This window comes from Ovis aries, chromosome 26 (assembly GCF_016772045.2).
Source record: "Ovis aries strain OAR_USU_Benz2616 breed Rambouillet chromosome 26, ARS-UI_Ramb_v3.0, whole genome shotgun sequence".
Taxonomy (NCBI): Eukaryota; Metazoa; Chordata; class Mammalia; order Artiodactyla; family Bovidae; genus Ovis; species Ovis aries.
Window position 1 is genome coordinate 36,934,576 of NC_056079.1, and position 20,653 is coordinate 36,955,228.

The 20,653-nt window shown below is 45.6% G+C and overlaps 1 protein-coding gene and 1 pseudogene across 3 annotated transcripts in view; one reads left to right on the top strand and one right to left on the bottom strand.

The window, feature by feature from the left end:
* HOOK3 (hook microtubule tethering protein 3) overlaps window positions 1-20,653 on the top strand; it is an 89,954-nt gene that overhangs the window by 4,131 nt on the left and 65,170 nt on the right. For all 3 annotated transcript variants that reach the window (XM_060407064.1, XM_027962582.2, XM_060407065.1), the window contains exons 2-3: window positions 4,478-4,563; window positions 18,991-19,063. In XM_060407064.1, coding sequence (XP_060263047.1) covers window positions 4,478-4,563; window positions 18,991-19,063 — 159 coding nt within the window. The remainder of the gene's footprint in view (window positions 1-4,477; window positions 4,564-18,990; window positions 19,064-20,653) is intronic.
* Window positions 3,776-4,331, bottom strand: LOC121818016 (large ribosomal subunit protein eL24-like; annotated as a pseudogene).

The window sequence follows — 20,653 nt, forward strand, 5'->3', positions numbered from 1 at the left end:
AACAGGTTTCCAGGTGGTGCTGTTAGTGATCTGAGCCCCCACGCTGAGAACCACTGCTCCAGAGCAGGGTTTGTTAGCCTTAGCATTGTGGCCGGTCGGGACTGGATCACATTCGTTGTGGGCACTGCCCTGTGCTTCCTGTAGGAGGTTTAATAGTAGCATCCCTGGTGTGTACCTCCTGGATACCAATAGCTCCCACTCAGTTGTTACAACTAGAAGTTTCTCATAGGGAGCAAGATCTCCCCCGGTTGAGAATCACTGCTGTGGAGACAGTCATTCCAGGTGAGCTCGAGCTTTCCCCTTCTCATGATTTTGTGGGGGTGGTGAGTTGGAGCTCCAGTTGGTGTTAATAGAGCTTCTTGGAATTAAAAGAGAGGTTATGACCCTTGAGGCTGAGTTTCATGCCCTAATGTGGTTGACTGCAATTACCTTTAAATTTTAGTCTATTACTATCCTGAAACACCCTGCAGATGTTAACTCAAGAGTTTACGAGAACTGGTAGGTGACAGATTTTTTTTTTTTTTTAAATTAAAATACCCATACCACAAAGTTCTTTTGAGGTGCACAATTCAGTGCTCTGTGGTGTGATCACAGATTGTGCAACCATCACTGCTATCTAATTCCAAGAACATTTTTATCGCCTCTGAAGGGAATTCCACAGAGAGAGTCTGTCTGGGACCTGGATTATTTTATCTCAAGGCAGAGATGGACACCTTCACAAGCAGCTAAAAAACCTCAAGAGCCAACTCAGAAAATAATTTTTTGGAAGCCACATTTAAAAAATGAAAATGAAAATAGTTTTAAGTCCCAGGAGAGAAACAGATACAGTCTGACAAGTAAATTACTTGCATTACTGAATTGCCTGCTTTATTGAGTTTTTTTCTTCTGATTGCCCAGTGGCAGTTTTCTGATCTTTCATCCTTTGCATTTGGTAACGCTTTGGATCAGAGGGCTCCACCTGCCAAACCGGTGCTCTAGCACAGAAGATTATTTGATGAGCTTGTTAAAAATAGACTCCCAGTCCTCTCCAACTTCCCAATTGATTCAGTGTACACCTAGGTCTGGGAACTATTGCTTAAGGCTTTTACAGGTACCTGATGTGCATTTGTTTTCTCATTCATTCTTAAAGCATCCCTCCAGAAGCTATTTTTCCCAATTCCCAGGTTGAAAAACTGGTATTACAAGAGGTAAAATGGCATATCCAAGGTCACACAGCCAGCAGATTAGGCGCAAACCTGGAGATGGAGTTAGTTGTTTTGGTTTTTGAGGGGAGGGGGACGCCCACGTGGCAGGTGGGATCCTTTTTCCCCAGCTAGGGATCAGACCAGTGCCCCCTGCACCCCCTGCACCCCCTGCACCCCCTGCTTTGGAAGCGTGGAGTCTTAACCACGGAACTGCCAGTGAAGTCGCTGTAGTTACTGTTTACCTTCCGAGCATGTTCAGTGAGAGGTCTTCTGGGTCAGACTGGGGGTCAGAAGATGAGTGAGGTGTGCACTCACCCGCTGCTCTTTTTTTATTGTAAGCCTACAAGAAAGAGATGTATTCAGCAACTGTAGGATGACAGTGCGTATTTAGTTCTTTTTAAACTATTCAATACATTGTCACCACCACATTATCATTGAGAAGGCGACGGGCGCTTGAGGGTGTGGAGTAAAATTCAGTGTCATTTTCTACAGGTGATGTTTATAGGGTCCATTTATTCATTTACTAACAGCATATTGAGCCTCTGCCTCCCATAAGATTAATGTCAGGGGGCCTGACAGGCGCTCTTTCATCACCTCTCCCAAATAGACATCCGAGTGAAAACCACTCACTACAAGATCTTTTAAGTCATTTCCTTAGTTCCCGCTGTGTAACCATCTCCACCCACCAGACTTTGCAGAAAATGTGAAGAAGCTACTGACTGCACTTGTTCATAGCTCTTGGTTTAAAGATTTGATAGAAGGCACGGCACAGAGACGTGGACACTGCCCCGCTGTGGGACAGTAGATTGCTGCAGCATTCGTCAGGGGCAGCTTGGCGATATTTATCAGAAACTTTAAAACGTTCATACACTTTGGTCCAGCAAATTTACCTCTAGGAATATGACCCCGTAAGTAAAACATATTGGAGGCAGATGGTCCCCTGAACATTATTTGCATTGTTTCCATGGTCGTTACCTGGTTTGACCTCAGCTGTGTTAACATGCAGTCAAGGCTATGGTTTTTCCAGGAGTCATGTATGGATGTGAGAGTTGAACCATAAAGAAAGCTGAGCACCGAAGAATTGATGCTTTTGAACTGTGGTGTTGGAGAAGACTCTTGAGAGTCCCTTGGACTGCAAGGAGATCAAACCAGTCTATCCTACAGGAAATCGGTCCTGAATATTCATTGGCAGGATTGATGCTGAAGCTGAAGCTCCAATACTTTGGCCACCTGATGCGAAGAACTGACTCACTGGAAAAGACCCTGATGCTAAGAAAGATTGAAGGCCAGAGGAGATGGGGACAACAGAGGATGAGATGGTTGGATAGCATCACCGACTCAATGGACCTGAGTGTGAGCAAGCTCTGGGAGTTGGTGATGGACAGAGAAGCCTGGCGTGCTGCAGTCCGTGGGGTCGCAAAGAGTTGGACACGACTGAGTGACTGAACTGAATTGAACTGTGTGAACATATAAACCTGTTATGTTAACACAGGCCTCCCTGCCTCCTCCGTGCAGGCCTTTCTTCACGCTGCAGCTGCTGCAATCCTTGTGCTATGCAGATGGCTCAGCCTCCCTCTCCTGCTTAGAATCCTTTGCCTGTTTCCCTTGCTCTGAGGATAAAATCGTAACGTGGCTTGTGAGGATTTGCAGGATGATGCTTCCTTCTTTAACCGTGTCTTCCACCGTTTACCCTCTTCCCTGTTCTATCCTCTGATGCCCGAACTCTTCCATTTTACTAACCTATAAACTGCAGAGCACAGCGTTTATCTATTCTCAGAGATTATTTCTTTCCAAGTCCTGGTTGCACTACTGAGTAGAGTCATTGTTGGCTCAGTGTGGTATCTTGCTCAGAAATAACAAATGTGGCTACTGATTCTCAGCTACATCATGTTAGTGGTAATTCATGATATGTTTCAAATCAAAGTGAATTGAGGATATAACTCAGCTGTAGCTGTGATTTCTACATATGTATAAAGCTGATTTGGTTCTTTCTTTTTTCTGGCTGAGCCCCTTGCAGCATGCAGGATCCTGATTCCCCAATCAGGGATCAAACCCATGCCCCCAGCCGTGGACGTGCAGAGTCTTAACCCCTGGACCACCAGGAAGTCTCCCACAATACTTTGGTTCTGAGTAAAAGAAATCTCAGCTTGTCCAGATGTAAAGAAGAGATGGATCTCGCATCACAGGAGACTCTGAGGTTTAGTTCGGTTGCTCAGTTTTGGCCTGCAGGACCTCATTCTTCTGTTCCTCTTCTTTGCCATTTACTGCGTTGGCCTCATCCTAACAGTCACAAGATGCCTGCTCATGGCCATTGAGGCCGCCAGCATCCTTATTCACACCAGGGGAGGTTGGCGTTCCTTCCCTGGAAGCCCACGTAAGCCTCTCTCTGCGTCCGTTTGGTCCAGATTGTCTTTGCCTGAGCGCCTGTGAGCCAGTCACTGGCAGAGTGAGTGCAGGTGCCCTGACTTTCTTAGGGAGGATGTTGAATGCGGGGAAGCTGGCCAGCATCCGCCACAGCTCCTTTTACCAAAAGGAAAAACTGGCAGTGCAGCCTGCAGGAAATTCCCCAGAAGGAAAAACATTTCTTACTGTTCTGCTTTTTTTTTTTTTAATAGTCAGATCTTTATTTAAAACTCCAATCTGCCAGCTTAGTGTTTTCCACTAGCTCAGGGAGCAGAAGCCTTCACAGGCTTCCCAGCCTTCTGCTGAGAGGCTGCCTTCGTGGGAGCCTTTGCAGCAGCCATCGCTGCCCTTTTAGATGCTTGCTGAGCCTTTTTTGCTTCCTTGGCGGCCCTGCCGGTTTGTTCTCATTGAGCCTTCCGAAGTTCAGGTTCTGATTTCCTCTTGGCCATCACATCAGCAAGAGATGCGCCCGTTTCAGCCCTCTGGAATTTGAGTGCACGGCAGGTTCTTTTCTTTTGAATTTCTTCTGACTGTCCCTTTCTGTGCTTGCTTCTGAAGAGGACAGTCCAGTTGATCTGACGAGGACTCCTCTTGGAGAGGAATGCCAGCTCACATTTTGCATCAAGAAACTGGAAAACCTTCCCATCGGTCCAGGCGTAGCACCCCACCCCCCCCACCCCCGCCATGCCCTGGGTAGATCTTGAACCCGCTGAAATGGCCCAGCTCCACCTTCAGGGCGGCTAATGCCAGAGAGAAGGAAAGATCTGTTCCGCTTTTTAAAAATGTATTCAACTCCAAGATGAGGTAAAGAATCCTGAGAATTCTGCTGTATGGTTAACCGTGAAATCTTTCTTTTCTCTCTCTCTCTTTTTTTTCCCCCTTTTTTCCAGATCCAGACGTTTAACGTGGACGCGCCATGCCAGACCGTGGAAGATTTAACGAATGGGGTTGTGATGGCCCAGGTTCTTCAAAAGATGTAAGAATAAATTGCTTTATCTTTTTCTGTGTTATGTACATGGATATTTATTAGATTGAAAACATGGCCAAAAAATAAAGTGTTCGCATGACACACGAGTTGCCTGTAGCCTGGGAACTGAGCAGCACGTGGTTTTGGTGGTCCATGCTTATTGCAGCTGCAGGGCAGTTAAGGCTGCAATGTTACAATACTCCAGCAGGTTTCGAATTCTTCGTGTGTGTTTTCAGCAAGTGTGGCAGACATTTTCATGTAAGCATCCCAATTTTGCCATTCCAGAACGCTCTTAAGAGGCTTCCTCTTTCTGTAGGACTCTGCCCAGATGTCTCGTCAGCAAGGCTTATAGTTCTATATTTTATAAATATGTTTCCTTTATAGAATAAAGGAAAGGCATGCCCCATGTTCTGTGTCCCTGTTAACCTTCTGGTTGCTTCTAGAGTTAGCTAGCACCGTCTCATATGCCATGTATTTTGCTTGTTTATTTGTTATCTGCTGCTTTCGCAGACACACGTCTGCAGAGACACACACACGCAGACACACATCTGTAGAGACACACACACACACACATAAGCTCCCCTTGGAGGTGGGAGGTTTCTTTTGTTTGTTGCCGTATCCTGGCACCTAGGACAGTACCTGGTTTTGGAGTAAGCCATCTGAAAATGCCCTTCTTTGTGGATCTAAAATAGTCAAATGTCAGCATCTCTGGTTCCATCTGTATCACAGGTGCTCTGTTTACTGACTAATGGAAGGAGTGAGATACTCGTTTGAGATATATGATATAAAATAATCCCAGTTCTTTCCTTCTAAGCACTTTGAAAGCATAATAGTTATAAAATTGATATTGTTAGGTTGTCTGGAACTTTTGACCTAGGAGTTTTCAAATAAAGGGTTACCTGTGAATTCACGATGTCATTAAGTGTGGCGTGATCTGGGGGACACGGTTGTCTGCTGAAGCCTGAGACAGAGATTTGCCGGTGACTTGCTGAGGTTTCCTGCAGCTGGGTTGAGCACCAGTGTCATCCCTGAAGGCGTCTTGCTGATGCTCGCCTTGCAGGGAGCTGTGTAGAGCTGCTTGTCTGAGAAGCAACTCAGACGCCCGCCTTTCAGGGAATCTGCCTGCCTTTCACGTTAGGGGTCCGTGCCTAAGAACTGTAGCTTGCTATCTTTCTTCTGCACTCACGTGGCACATCCCTCCTGATACACAGGCATGTAGGCTTTTTGGTGGAACTCCAGGAGGCTTGCCTAAAACATGACCAGCCCTGGTTCTAGCGCTGAGAGGAGTGGGGCTTGTGATTGCCTTGGTCACCTTTAAGTGGTGCCCTAATAATGAGGGTTTCACTCACATTCTTGTTAAGAATTATTTGTGGCCAAGTGGGCATAGCTACGTGAGCTTTCCAAGTTGGTGTCAGTAAAGGAGTTCTTTGTTTAAGTTACTTTGGGTAGGATTCCTCTCAATTGTAGAAACCAGGAGAAAGCCTGTTTGTACGTATTCTTTTACCAAACCAAGATCCTGACATACACGCTGTTCTGCCAAGTGGTGGTTCTAATTTACTGTAGTCTTGTAGATGTGTTTCTCATCAAGATTTCACTTTTTTTTCTCAAACTGAATCCCTTTTTTCACTTTGTTGTGGTATAACACAGAGCAAAAAGCATACCAAAAAAAAGGTGGCATTTTTTGTGTGTGTTTGTATGTATTGTATGGGTATGCATGGATGTGTGCACACATCGGTGTGACCACCTCCCAGGTAGAACTGTATAACATTTCAGGCTCCCAGATGGTTCCCCCACGTGCCCTTCCGTAATCAATAACCTCTTGTCTCCAAGATAGCCATGATTCTGAGCTCCACACCATCCTTCTTACAAGTGGAATCTTACAGTTGATACTGTTTTGTGCCTGATTATTTCAACATAATGTCTGTGTGACTCATCCATGTTGTTCTGTATTATCTGTTTTAAATAATTGCGTCATACAGCTTCCCAGAAGCTTCCTCCTCTGTCAGTTTGATACTTCCTGAACAGCTACTCTGTGTCCAGCGCTGGTGACACAAGGGCAAAGCACAGACCACAGGGTAATTGTGTTCAGAGAGTTTATAACCTGCAGAGAAACGGATTTTTAAATAACTATGGAAACAAACTTGCTAATATAACAAGCGCTGCAGAGAAGGTTGTGAAAGTTCGAAGTTAGCAGGCAGGCAACTCAGCAGAGCTCACATTCAGAAGAGTCCAAGAGGGAGATGTGCATTTGGGTGTCTCTCAATGGAAGCCATGAGCATGGATTAATTACATCACTCAGGGAAGAATATGGAGTAAGAAGAACACATGTACATGAACCGTGAAGACCTTTGATGTTCAGCTGTTGGTCAGAACATCTACCAGCAGAGGGACCAGGACGACCCCAGGAATGCCCGTGAAATGTGGGTGCCCAGAGAAAGGGCAGGTCTCTTCATTTGTCTGAGCTGAGCGGTAAAACCTGGATCTTTCCTGTTGTTTTAGTAGAGATTTTATCAAATATATTCAGAGTATCCTTATTGTTAGTACAATTTATTTTCCTCTCTCCTCTTGTAAGTCATTTTCTGCTCATCGGCTTTTCTGCTTCCAGCATCTTGTTGCTGCCTCCTCTCTCGCTGTTTGCCCACGTAGGTTCACCTCTCCCTGTTTTTTGTTTTTAATCAGTAGACTTTGTTTTTTGGAGCAGTTTTAGTTTCACAGCAAAACTGAGTGGAAGAAAGTTTCAGTACGAGACAATGAGAAAGTTCTGGAGGTGGATGGTGGTGATGGTCAGACAATGGTGTGAATGTACTTAATGGTCTGGATGATAAATCATACGTATATTTTACTACAATAAGAGAAGTTTTTAAAAACTGAGCCAACAGTCTGGTGAGTTCCCATCTGCTCCGTGCCGTACCCCACACAGACCCTCCCTGGCTGTCAGAGTCCCCACCGCGTGGGACGTTTGTTACCATTGCTGAGCCTGCGTGGAAGCATCGTCATCACCCAGCCCCGAGTTTACGGCAGCGTTCATTCCATGTCGTACACTCTTGAGTTTCATTACAGCGCAGAGAATAGCATCTGCCCTGAAAATCCCAGAGCTCTGCCTAGTCACCCCCCACCCCCCAGTCACGGATCTTATTGTCTCCACTGTTTGGCCTTTTCTGGTCACATGGGATGTAGACTGGTTTCTTTCACTTAATAATGCGCATTTAAGATTCCTCCTTGTCTCTTCCTGGCTCATCTGTTCATTTCTTTTGAGGGCTTACCCCTCATTTTCTAAATAGCTTTGTTGAAATCAAAGTGACGTGCTTTGAATCACACATTGGTAGAGTAGAATTTGATGGTTTGTTTTTTTTTTTAAACTGATGGAGATGCCCAGGAAACTGTCAAGATAATGAGCATATCAATCACTTCAAAAGATTTTTCTGAGCCCCTCCTTCCAGCACCCCCCTCCACCCTTCCACATCCGCAGGGCAACCACAGATTTGCTTCTTGTCAATTAATTTGCATTTTATAGAGAGTTATGTAAATAGGCTGATAGTATGTTTTGCTTTGAGAGGGAGAGGTGGTGGCTGCTTTTCCTGCAGCGCAAGCTGAGATTCATCCGTGTTGCTGCCCGTGTCACTGGAGTGTCACAGGCACGCTGTAGTCCGCCCCTCCACTCCGGGCTGTTACAGGTAGAGTGAGGCTCTGCTAGCATCACAGTCGATCACAGATGCTGGGAGCACTGGTGTCCCCATCTTTGTATGCACATACACTTTGGTTTCTCTTGGGCGAAATTCCATGCAATGGTGAAATGACTGGTTGTATGTTTAATGTTCAAGAAGCTGCCAGTCTGTTTCTGAAGTAAGTGCGCCATTCACATTTCCACAAGCAGTGTGTGAGTCTTCCGGTTGCCCTGCGGCCTCAGCAACACTTGCTGAAGCTGGTATTTTTCATTATAGCCATTCTAGTGGCTGTCTAGGGGTGCATCACTGTAGGGTTTATTTGTATTTCTCTCGATATGATAGCTAGTGACGTTGGGCGTCTTTTGTGTGTGTGTATGTGTGTGTATACACACATGTCTGTATCTCCTTTGGTGAACAGTTTGTGGTAGTCTTTTTTAAATTTTTTAAAACTGAATATAATTGATTCACAAAGCTGTGTTAGCTTTTGGGGTACAGCAGGGTGATTCAGTTATACACATACTTAAAATATTCTTTTCTATCAGAGTTTATTACAGTTTATTATATATAGGTCCCTGTGCTACACAGTAGGACTTTATTTTACATATGGTAATTTATATCTGCTAACCCCAAACTCCTCGGAGAAGGCATTGGCACCCCACTCCAGTACTCTTGCCTGGAAAATCCCATGGATGGAGGAGCCTGGAAGGCTGCAGTCCATGGGGTCGCTAAGAGTCAGACGTGACTGAGCGACTTCACTTTCATGCATTGCAGAAGGAAATGGCAGCCCACTCCAGTGTTCTTGCCCGGAGAATCCCAGGGATGGGGGAGCCTGGTGGGCTGCCGTCTATGGGGTCGCACAGAGTGGGACACGACTGAAGCGACTTAGCAGCAGCAGCAGCCCCAAACTCCTAATTTATCTGTCGTCTACCCTCTTTCCCCTTTGGTAAACATAGGTTTGTTTTGCGTCTCTGCGTCCATTTCCGTTTCACGGACAGGTTCATTTGTGCCATGTTTTAGATTCCCTGTTAGTGATAGCATGCAGTATTTGTCTTTCTCTTTGCCTTCCTTCACTTAGCATGATAATTAGTCTCTGGTTGTATCCATGTTGCTGCACGTGGTGGTGTTTCCTCCCTTTTTGTGGCTGAGTAATGTCGCATTGTCTATATGCACCCCATCTTCTTGACCCTTTCCTCTGTTGATGGACATGCAGGTTGCTTCCATGTCTTGGTTATTATAAATTGTGCTGCTGTGAACATTGGGCTGCGTGTATCTTTTCCAGTTACAGTTTTTTTTTCCCCCAGATACGTATCCAGGAATGGGATTGCAGGATCATACGGTAGCTGTGTTTTTTTAGTTTTTTAAGGAACCTCCATACTCCTCGCCATAGGGGCCGCTCCAGCAGTGTGAAAGGGTTCCCTTTTCTCCGTCCCCTCTCCTGTCTGCCTTTTCTTTTTTTGATACTTTTATTCATTTATCGGCTGTGCTGGGTCTTTGTTGCTGCGCAGGCTTTTCTCTCGTTGGGGAGCGCAGGAGGTGCTCTTCCTCGCGGTGCGGGAGCTTCTCTCCGCGGTGGCCTGCCTTGTTGCGGTGGCCTCCCTTGTTGCGGGGCACGGGCTCTGGGGCCTGCCGGCTTCAGTCGCTGCGGCCCGTGGGCTCAGGAGTCGCGTCTCCCGGGCTCTAGAGCGCAGACTCACTGGTTGTGGTGCACAGGCTTAGTTGCTTCGCGGCATGTGGGGTCTTCCTGGCCCAGGGATCAAACCCGTGTCTCCTGCATTGGCAAGTGGGTTCTTTACCACTGAACCAGCAGGGAAGCCCCTTTTGCCTATTTTTTTAATTGAATTGTCTGTCTTATTGAATTTATAGTTCTTTATTTTAAATACATGTTCTCTCTCAGATATAGGTTTTAAAATATTTTCTCCCAGCCTGAGGCTTTCCTTTTAACTTTTTTAATAGTGTCTTTGCAGAGCAAATGTTTTTGAACTTTTTATTATTAAATAATTATTATTTAATAATAATGTTTTTTTAGTTCACCTGTTTTGTTTTGTTTTTTACACTGTATTAAGAAACCTTTACTAGACCCATGGTCACTAAGATTTTCTCCTGTGTTTTCCTCTAGAAGTTTTATAGTTTCAGTGCTTATGTTTAGGTCTGTGATGCAGGTGAACCTGGCTGGTAAAAACACCGACATGCTGGGATGCGTCATTCTGCGTTCCCCAGCACGAGCCCTTGGTCACCCGGTATCAGTGCTGCCCCAGCCCTGCCGTCTCCTTCTTCTGGGGGGCTGCCTCCCGCTGTCCTGTCTGCATACCCCCAGCACTGCATCCCCACCTCTCCTCTGATCACCTTCCAAGGTAGGGGCCACCATACTTCTGCGAAAGTTGAGACACACACAGGAAAATCTCCCTGGCATCCCCGACTCCATCCCTACCCGCACCGCTGCCGCCAGCATGCGTGTGGCCGCCTCGCTGCCCATGGCCGCCTGCGGGCTGGGCTGGGGCCTGCAGTCCCACCGTCTCGCCCACCCCTGTGGGCCCTGTGCTGGCTCCCACCACCTCTACCCTGCTCTGCGGGGTCACATCCACCAACAGGCTTCTTTGTCTTTAAACAGACTTCGCAGGACCCTGCTCCTGTCCGCTAGCATGCCGGTTGTCCTCCCGGCGGAGCGTCTGTCCCGGACCACCCCCCTGCCCCCACCAACCTCTCTCACATCCACTTCCGGCAGAGTGTCCCCACCATCACTTTGGAGCCTCTCTTGTTCGGGACATCAGTTATCTGCGTGCTGCTGATGCCGTTCTCTGTCCTCGCCTGGACCAGCAGGAACGCTCCAAGGATCTCTCAGTCCTCGCCGGGACCGATGAGAGCGCTCCAGGGACAGATGCTCATCTGCTTACTGCTTCTTCCTTGTGACACTCACTCGCATTTGGCCTCCAGGGTGCTGTGGCCAGCCGGATTGCTCTCCTGTCTCGCTGGGTGGTCTGCATTTCCTGGGCCCGTCTCCCTCTCCTGTGCTCCCTCCTTGGGGTGCAGAGCCTTAGACTCAGGCCTCACCCCTCTTCCCTTCTCTTTGGTTTGCTTCACCTCTTGGTGATTCGTCTCACAGCCTGGAATATCATCCCTATCCTGATGATGCTCAGGTTTTATCTCCAGCGTGAATCTCTCCTCTGGCAACCGGACTTGGTTTAGGCTCAGCATCTCCGGTCAGATCTGAAAGACATCTCAGAGTCATCACATCTAAAGCTAAGCCCTGCCTTCTACCCAGACCCACTCAGTCAGACGTCCTCTCGTTTCAGTGGTTGGCATTGCTGGCCTTGAGCTGCTCAGACCTTAAAACCTCCCTCTCCGATTTCTCCATATCCCACATCCAACCCATAGCAGATACTGATGGCTACATTTTTAAACTGTCGCTATATCTAGCCTTTAGATCTGACTTCCAGAGAGCTACAGAGGAAGAGGTGAAACTAAGTCACAAGGAAAGGGCCAGACAAATCCAGAAAGTGGACTGTTCCGCAAGAAAGGGGGGAACGGTTCTAGATCAGAGAGCCCGGACAGACACTGACCGAACACGTCCGATGGCTCTTCTTGGAAGACCTACTGTGGCCAGCAGCGTGGACACCCCCAAGGATGTCGTGCCAGGCGGTAGCCGACCGGCTACCAGGAGGCCAGACTCCACCCTTGACGTCCGGGAGGTGTCTGAGGTGGTCAGACTCGTGGAGCGGTGGCTGCCAGGGATGGGATTTGGGGAAACGTGGAGTTGCTATTCTGCACGTATAGAGTTTCCATTCCACGCGACGCACAAGCCCTAGGTCTGCCGTGCTGCGCTGCACCTGTGGCCAACAGGACTGAACCCCGACCTTGAATGTCTCTTGAGAGGGCAGAGCTCATGTTAAGTGTTCTTACCACAGCTTCAGAAACAAAAAAGCAAGTGCAGTGCATGACTCTTGGGTTTTGTTTGAACAAATACACCTCAAGGATGTAATGGAGGAGATCTGAGTGTAGACTGAATATCAGATGGTATTCTGGGACCATTTCTTTGTTATGTGAGGTGTAGCATCAGAACCGTGGTGGGTGAGGTGCAGGTAAGTGCCTCACTTATCAGAGGTGTATTGTGGAATTTTTAGGACTAAAAACGGTTTATGATGAAAATTACTCGGTTTACCGCTACTGGATTTATTGGTCTAGCCGCCCTGATCGTGTTAATTTCCAGGCTAGCGTCGGGGTGTCTGCAGTTGCCTGCCTGCAGGCTGACGTGCGTGCAGCAGCCGGAGGGTCTCTTGGTCAGGTGTCCAGCTTCAGGCCGGCCCTGGCGCCCCAGGTCACTCGGGGTGAACACCACGGGCCCACAGTGACACGTCAGAGCCCACGTGGCCTGCACACTTGGCACCGTCCTGACCTCACTTCCCTGTGTTCTCTCCCGCACCGGCTCCAGGCTCATCCTCACGTGTGTCCCACCCCAGGGCTTTTGCACGGCCGGGCCACTGCCTCCAGTGTTTATCAGCCAGACCTCCCAATGCCGCTCCTCCTCACCAGCCGCCAGGCCCCCCGATAGCCGTCCATCTCCCCATGTACCCCCCTCCGCCCCCTGACCAGCCGTTTAAGTTGCTGCTGCCCTCACCTTCCAGACCCACTTGTCCAGCTATGCAGTAGGAGTTCTGTAAACGTTAGCTGAATGAATGAATCTGGAATTACAAACGTTGACTTTGAAACGAAAAGAAAGCAACTTTTATCTTCTTTTATCGTTTATCTCCAAGAAGAGTTCCCCCCTCTTATGTCATTTTCCATCAAGTTTCCCTGACGCCAACATCCCAAGGAGACTGAGGCCCCACAAGTTGAGACTGAAGTCCTTTGATTCTGACAGTTAGGGCAGACTTAGCGTTAAGGCCCAGTCCCACAGGACCGCCCCCACTGCAGACGCCAGGTGGATGTGGGCAGGGTCCTGGGGCACCATACTCCTGCCCAGCCAACTGCAAATGCTGGAGTTTGTATGAACCCCCTCGTGTTTGATATTTGTGAGAATGACACAGAACTCAGAGAAGCCCTGTGCTTTACGATAACAGTTTTATTGTAAAAGATCCAACTCAGAAACCAAATGAAAGAGATGCCCAGGGGAGCGTGGGGTTGAGGGCAGGGCAGAGCTCCGTGCCCCCGGCCCACTGCCCTCCCAGCACAGGGCTGTGCCCACCCACCCCGAGGCTCCTGAACCCTGTCGTATAGAGTTTATTTGGGGGTTTCACTACAGAGCCGTAAGTGAAGTCATTAGCCTCAGGGGAGTTTGAACTTATCTCCATCCCTTCCTGGAGGTTGGGCGTGGGGCTGTACGTTCCTCTGGGGCCAGCCATGGTCCTAAAGCTGTCTAGGGGTCCCACAGTGAGTCACCCCCTTAGCATTAGTATGGCTGGAAACAGCTCACGATGAATTGTGAGAGACACTGCATCACTCAGGAAACTCACAGGGTTTTAGGAGTTCAGCCCAGGAATCAGAGCCAGAGACCAAACCTGTTTCTTGCTCTGCCGCAGCCACATGTTGGGTGAAAGAGCCAGATCAGAAGCTGTAAGAGGTGCCGCTCAGTGCCACCAGGTTTTATATTTCAGAGACCAAGAACGAGGGAAAAGGAAGGAGGTGAAATGATGGCCAAGCTGTGGACAGTGGTGGAAGGGCTCTTTGGGCCTGTGGGACCGGATCGCCTGCCTTAGTTTAGATAGAGCCTGTCCCTTCTGAGCCTGTGTTGCTCATTCGGACACAGCCGGGGCTAAAGCATAGTTCACTTTATTTTTGTTGTCATTAAGGATGTCAAATATAAATATCATAGCTAACTCTTCAATATCCATTTAATGGCAGAGGACCAAAATGATTGTTTTATGTAATGAAAAGATGATGAGAAAATAGACCTAAGAATCAACATATCTGTTTTAAAAAATAGTAAAGTTTGCTGCTAAAAATGCCATATCAAGGATATTTGTGTAATGTAGCTGATCCGCTTTGTTGTACAGTAGAAACTGACACACTGTAAAGGAACTGTACCCCGTTTTTTTTAAATGCCTTACTAAGAAATCAAACTGCAGTGTTTGTTTCAGACCTCGTCTTCATTTGGGGGATTCAGGAAGAATATTATGGTACTTTAATAATTGCAGCGGTAGAAATAAAATTCAATGTTTTGGTTTCTGTGGAGGCAGTTGACTGCAGGAAGGCAGTGTTATTTGTGGAATTACACGAAGGATTAAAATTAATGGGCTTTTCCTTTAGCTTAAGCTGTGACAAAGAAGCTACAGCCAAGTAGATGTGTTACTGGAAAAGTCGAGGAAATGGCTTTGTATGTTTTGTGGTTGGTTTGTGTTTTCTTAGCAGAGTCAGAACGTAGTAAGAAGCTAAAGATAGTCCCTTACTCATGAGGAACACTCCCAGTAAGATTATCCCTTGTTGGTTACATATCTATGCAGAACTATAATCTGTTACGATTTTGGAGAAGATTGCCTTTATGTTCTTTGATCCTAGCCTGAAAACGTTAATTAGGGTTTTTAAGAAAACACTGGAAATTGTCAACTACATAGAGAAACAGAGTTGTGGCTAGATGGCAGCATGTTGAGTCAAAGTTCATGACTACAAAGTGGAAGTAGTGGGGGACCACTTTAAGTGGAAGCCAGCTGGGGACCACAGTTCCTTTTTTTTTTTTTTTTAATTGAAGTATAGCTGATTTATGGTGGTGTTAATTACTGATGTGCAGCCAAGTGATTCATTTTACATACATGTTCTTTTTTAAAAAACACTCTTTTCCATTATGATTTCTCCCAGGATAGTGAATACAGTCCCCTGGGCTGTGCAGGAGGACCTCGCTGTTTATCCATTCTCTGTACAGCGGTTTCCCTCGCCAACCCCGACCTCCCCCACTTCCTCCCGCCCCGCCCAGTCTGCTCTCTGCCTCCGTGGTTCCGTTCTGTTTCACGGATTGTTCATTTGTGTCGTAGTTTACATCTGTGGACTCCTGTTGTTGTGTTCCACCCAGCTGACAGATTGGAAGCTTATTCAGTAAAAGCGCTGCGACTTTTTCCAAGCATTGTTCGGTGCCCAGGTATCGCTGGGGACTACCGTGTGTCAGAGGTGCTCGGCGGACAGCGGTGGCCGGGCCTACTCATCTGTTGTCAGAAAAACGGCAGTACCATCACGTTAACCGCGTGAATGGGGGGCGGTCACTCACCTCCTGCGTCTGATGTTCCGCAGTGCCACGCGGGGGCGCTGATAACCTTCCTGCAGAGTCACCGTGAACGCGGACGCTCCCGGTGCTGTTCGGGGTAGTAACAGCCGCCTGGGCTGTCCTTCTCTGCTCAGGCACCGTTTTGGGGTTCTGATGCGGTGGTCCTTTTAGGAAGAAACAAACTGTGTCATAGTGCTTGGCTTGAAAAGTTTTATTCAGATTTTCCCAAGTTCTTCGATTTGTGTTACTCTAAATTGTAAATGAAGTATTTCATAGTCTTGGAGTCCTCAGAGTGTATAGTTTCTTAAGCATTGTAAAGCGATCTTTTTTATAAGTTAAGGGGTTTCCTGTTGAGATGGAAGTCTCTTTTAGCTGTGTGACCCTGAATCGCAACTCAACCAGCAAGCTCTGGCTTTGGGTGAGTATCCCCCACTTAGCACCAGACTCACAAGTTGCCCTGCCCATGAGTCCTTCTTATTTGGAAAGACTGTTACTTGGCTGGCAGTGATAATGATTTTTAGACTATGGTTTTTTCAATGATTTAAGTATTAAAAATACAGAATTTTTTATTTTCTGAATTATTTTCATGATAATTCTTTAATATTTTAGTAGAATTCACTTACATTTTCTTTTTTTTTTTTGCATAATCTATTGTTGCAAGAGGTTTTAAGCCAAAAGGCCCCTCTTTTTTTGAGGGGTTGTCTGCTCAGTGTGTGTCCCACTCCATCCTTCTGGTCACATGAAAGTCAGACTGGGGATGGAAACAGACTCTGGCTTCATCGCTTACAGTTTCCTGGGAATTTAGAATTGGGATTGGCTGGGGGCTGCTCATCAAAACTCACTCCTTGAACTGGCATGGTGAAGACTTGGAGCATGTGTGGAGACACAGAAAGAGCTGGTCTTCAGAGAGAAAATGTATGGATGGGTGGAAGCGAAGGGGAAAGTCAGGCGAGTACCGTCCAGACTCCTAACAGCCTTCCTGTCCTCAGTCTAGTTCTCGAGGAGGCCCCACTGCTTTTCTGTACTGCAGCGTACCTCCGTGTCTTCCACAGATTCCTTCTTTTTGCAGTTTTGCTCAAATTAGTTTTGACTAAAGAAGCTACATTAAGCTTGGAAAAAAAAATAGTTGAGTGTGAATATCTACATGCAGAAAAATGAAGTTAGAGCCTTTACTTACACTAGGCACATGGGTCATAACCTACCGAAAACACACCTACATTTAAAACTGAAGCTGTTGAAAATCATAGATGAAGACATAGGAATAAGTCCTCCTGACCTTGAATTAGGCAAAAGCTTCTTAGATATAATACAAAAAGCAGGCATAGATGAAATTGAACTTTATCAAGATTAAAGGAGTCTGGTAGGCTGCAGTCCATGGGGTCGCTAAGAGTCGGACAGCACTGAGTGACTTCACTTTCACTTTTCACTTTCATGCATTGGAAAAGGAAATAGCAACCCACTCCAGTGTTCTTGCCCAGAGAATCCCAGGGACGGGGGAGCCTGGTGGGCTTCCATCTATGGGGTTGCACAGAGTTGGACATGACTGAAGTGACTTAGCAGCAGCAGCAAGATTAAAAACAATTGTGCCACAAATTGTGCCATCAAGAAGTTGTAAAAAGATAACTCACAGAATGCCAGAAAGTATTTACACATCTTATGTCTGATAAAGGGCTTTTATCCTGAATACTGAAAAAAAAAAGCAAAACCAAAAACTAACAACTCAAAAACAAAAACCCAGTTGTTAAATTGGAAAGACTCTGAATAGACTTGTCCAAAGAGGATATACAGATGGCCAATAAACACGTGAAGAGATGCCCCACATTGTTAGTTACTAAGACGATGCAGATCACAGCCACAGTGAAACAGTACTTCACATCCATTCTGACAGACGTAGCTAAAAAGAGGGATGGCACCAAAGAGCAAGACTGGAAGAAGTGGGGCTGATGTGTGCTGCTGCTGAGAATGTAAAGTGGTACAGCTGCTTTGGGAAACAGTTGAGTCATCTTTCACGTGTTAAACAGGGTTGATAGGGGACCCAGCAATTCCATTCCTAGGCACATACCCAAGTGAAGCGTGTATATCAGCTGATGAATAGATTATAGTGCATCCATAAATGGAATATTATTCAGCCTTGAAAAGGAAAGAAGGGATGACGCATGCTGCAACATGGATGAACTTTAAGAAACATACTAAATGAAGGAAAGCAGACACAAAAAACCACACCGTGCATAACTTCATGAAATGTACAAAACAGCAAGCTCATGAAGGTGAAAAGCAGATTAGTGATTCCTAGCAGCCAGAAAGAGAAACAGGAGTGATGGCTAAATGAATAAAGGATTTCTTTGGGGGATGATGGAGAAGTTCTAAAATTCGATTGTGGTAATGGGAATATACTAAAATCCACTTCTGACAGGTGAATTGTATGGTCTGTGAATTATATCTCAATTAAAAAAATTAAAGAGAATAAAGTGAGTATGTTAACTTTGGTACAAGCTTCAAAAATAATCATAGTAGATTTCTGTAGAGATAACTTATTTGTAACTTTTCTCATAAATACATATGCCTAAATAAGTACATCTTTCTTTTTTAATAATAAAATTTTGAAACTCTAGAGAGCATGTTATTTCATTTAAAGGTAACTTGAGATTCAGTACTGATTGTGCATATCCGTTTGAGTGGTAGCTTAAGCTGAGACTGCTGATTTTGTCCTAACATGTTTTTCCGGTTGCTATTACATTTTTTGGGCGAATGGAGACAGTTATGTTGTGAATAGATCTTTCAACTCAGCACTTGCTAGAGCAGGGCAGAGGTGTTCAACCTACAATCTAATTTCTTAGAGGATCTGTGTCAAGAACTTCAAGGTAAATATCATGCCAGGCTAAAACTTTTTCTTTCTTTTCTTTCTTTCTAGTATTTATAGAAGTTTTGGAGGTTTTCCTAAGAAAAATAAACATAAGTATATTCAGGTTATATCCTTGTTTCGGTTTGTTTGTCCACACCCAATCCAAGTATTATCTTAGATTTAAGGCTTCTGCAAACAGAAACAGTATCCAGTTTTGTCTGATGCCTTCTATTACATAAACAGGTCTCTGTTTATATTATTTAAGCACATTAAAACTTTAGTAATGTTGTTGGTGACCTTCAAAGTAGTAGGGGATGAAAGGCATTGAAATATTAACTGAATAGCTTATTTTAACCTTCTTCCTAATATATTTCATTGACCTTTTTAAAACAATCGTCATTAACTTTGACTGCTTTTAGATATTAGTGTGGTATCTACTAATTCCAGATTAGTGTATAATTTTAAAAATATATTTAACTTTATGTTATCACTTTTCACCTTTTAGCCTGTTTTTGATTAAAAAATGTTTTTAACGAGCTGATAAGGGTTGATTTTAGAGAAACTTACTGTAATTGCATTCAGTCTCATGTATTGAGTTATTTTGTAACTTATATGTGTCAAATAAATTTTTACATAGCAATTAAGTGATGATGCAAAATGAATTTCAGTTGTGTTTGTGTGTGTGTGTTGTTTTAGCTTGAGAGCTACATGATCTTAATATGCTAGCTTTTTCTTATTTGCAGAGATCCTGCGTATTTTGATGAAAATTGGTTAAACAGGATCAAAACTGAAGTAGGAGATAACTGGAGGCTAAAGGTATTTTATTTTTATGTCTTTTGCTTGGGTGACTATGACACTTGTTGACTTTTGATCTGATGTGTCTGAAATAGCGTTTGGTGAATAATCTAGAACTAAAGATGGAGGTGAGCTGAAAACAGCTCACCACAGTGCCGTCTAGTGAAGCACCGTGACCAGGCTCCAGAGCCGGGCTGCCTGTGTCCACAGCCCAGCCCAGCACTCACGACCCCGGCCAAGTCTTCAGCCCTCCAGAGCCTGAGTTTCCTGTTTGTAAAATGAGGATTGTGACAGGGTCTACCCCACGGAAATAAATGAGTTAACACATGTAATGTACTTAGGACAGTCATGTTAGTTACTAGTATTGTTATTAAAGATGAGGAAGTAGTCATCAGTATTAACTGTGTCCACAGCACTCAGAGAATGAATTATTTTTATTTCCATCCTAATAACCTTAGTTTTCAGTACTTCTTAAGCATCTTTGACCGAAACCCATGGTGAGAAATGCAGTTCACAGGGAAGCCTCCCACCCGCCTAAGTGTACGTGCATGTAATCTTGGTCTATGCAGTAATGTTTTTATTTTATTTTTAAAAATACAGATCGCAGCCCATCTGTAAATTATTTTTTTTACCTTTCTGTCTTGAAATGATTATAGACTCATAATAGGTTGGGAAAAGAAAAGTACAGAGAATTTCCACGTACTGATCCCCTGGTTTTTGTGAAACCTAAGGACTGACGTGGGTGTACTGCGCAGTGTGTGCGGCCCTGCCTGCCTCTGTCCACGTGCACGTCCCCACATCCGCACACACCACCCGCATCACCCGGGCCCTCGGCTACTGCCGCCTCCCTCTCCATCTCTAATCTTGTTATACAAAGTCATTCTGTGGTCGTAACTGGCAGTGTGGAGAACTCTAGAATCATTAATTTTTGACACAGCTGGTTGTTTGTTATTTACTCGCTAAAAGTTGTGTCCACTAAAAGTCTTTGCAGCCTCATGAACTATAGCCCGACCAGGCTCCTCTGTCCATGGGATTCTCCAGGCAAGAATACTGGAGTGGGTTGCTGTGCCCTTCTCCAGGGGATCTTCCTGACCCAGGGATCGAACCTGCAACTTCTGCGTTGGCAGGAGGGTTCTTTACCCCTGAGCCACGAAGCCCTTGATACAGCTTAGTAGCGACTCAAATGCAGATGAATGAGCTGGTGAAATCCCTGGACTTAACAATGGGCCAAGCTTGGTTTGTTTTTATCTTTCCATAAAGCACATGTTTGAGGAAAATATTTATTCATTGACTAGACATTGGGTGTGACAGAATCTAATTCCTCTTTTTCACTAAACTCAAGTTAATGGATGCTGTTTAATGGCACTGTTTTAATTTCGAAATAGCCTTTGAAGAATAGGCAGTTACAGAGGTGGCTCTTTAGTGTTATGACATAGAAATCAGGCTGCTCATCAGCTCATGTTTGCTACTGAAGGAGCTGCATGCCCCACGCCTGTGTACACGGTTTGTACACAGACACACACACAAACCCACACGGTCGTCAGTGTCGGGAGGGTGGCAGGGCAGTAACCTAGAGAAGGGGGAGTGTTTATCGTGTTCTCCATGTTCAGA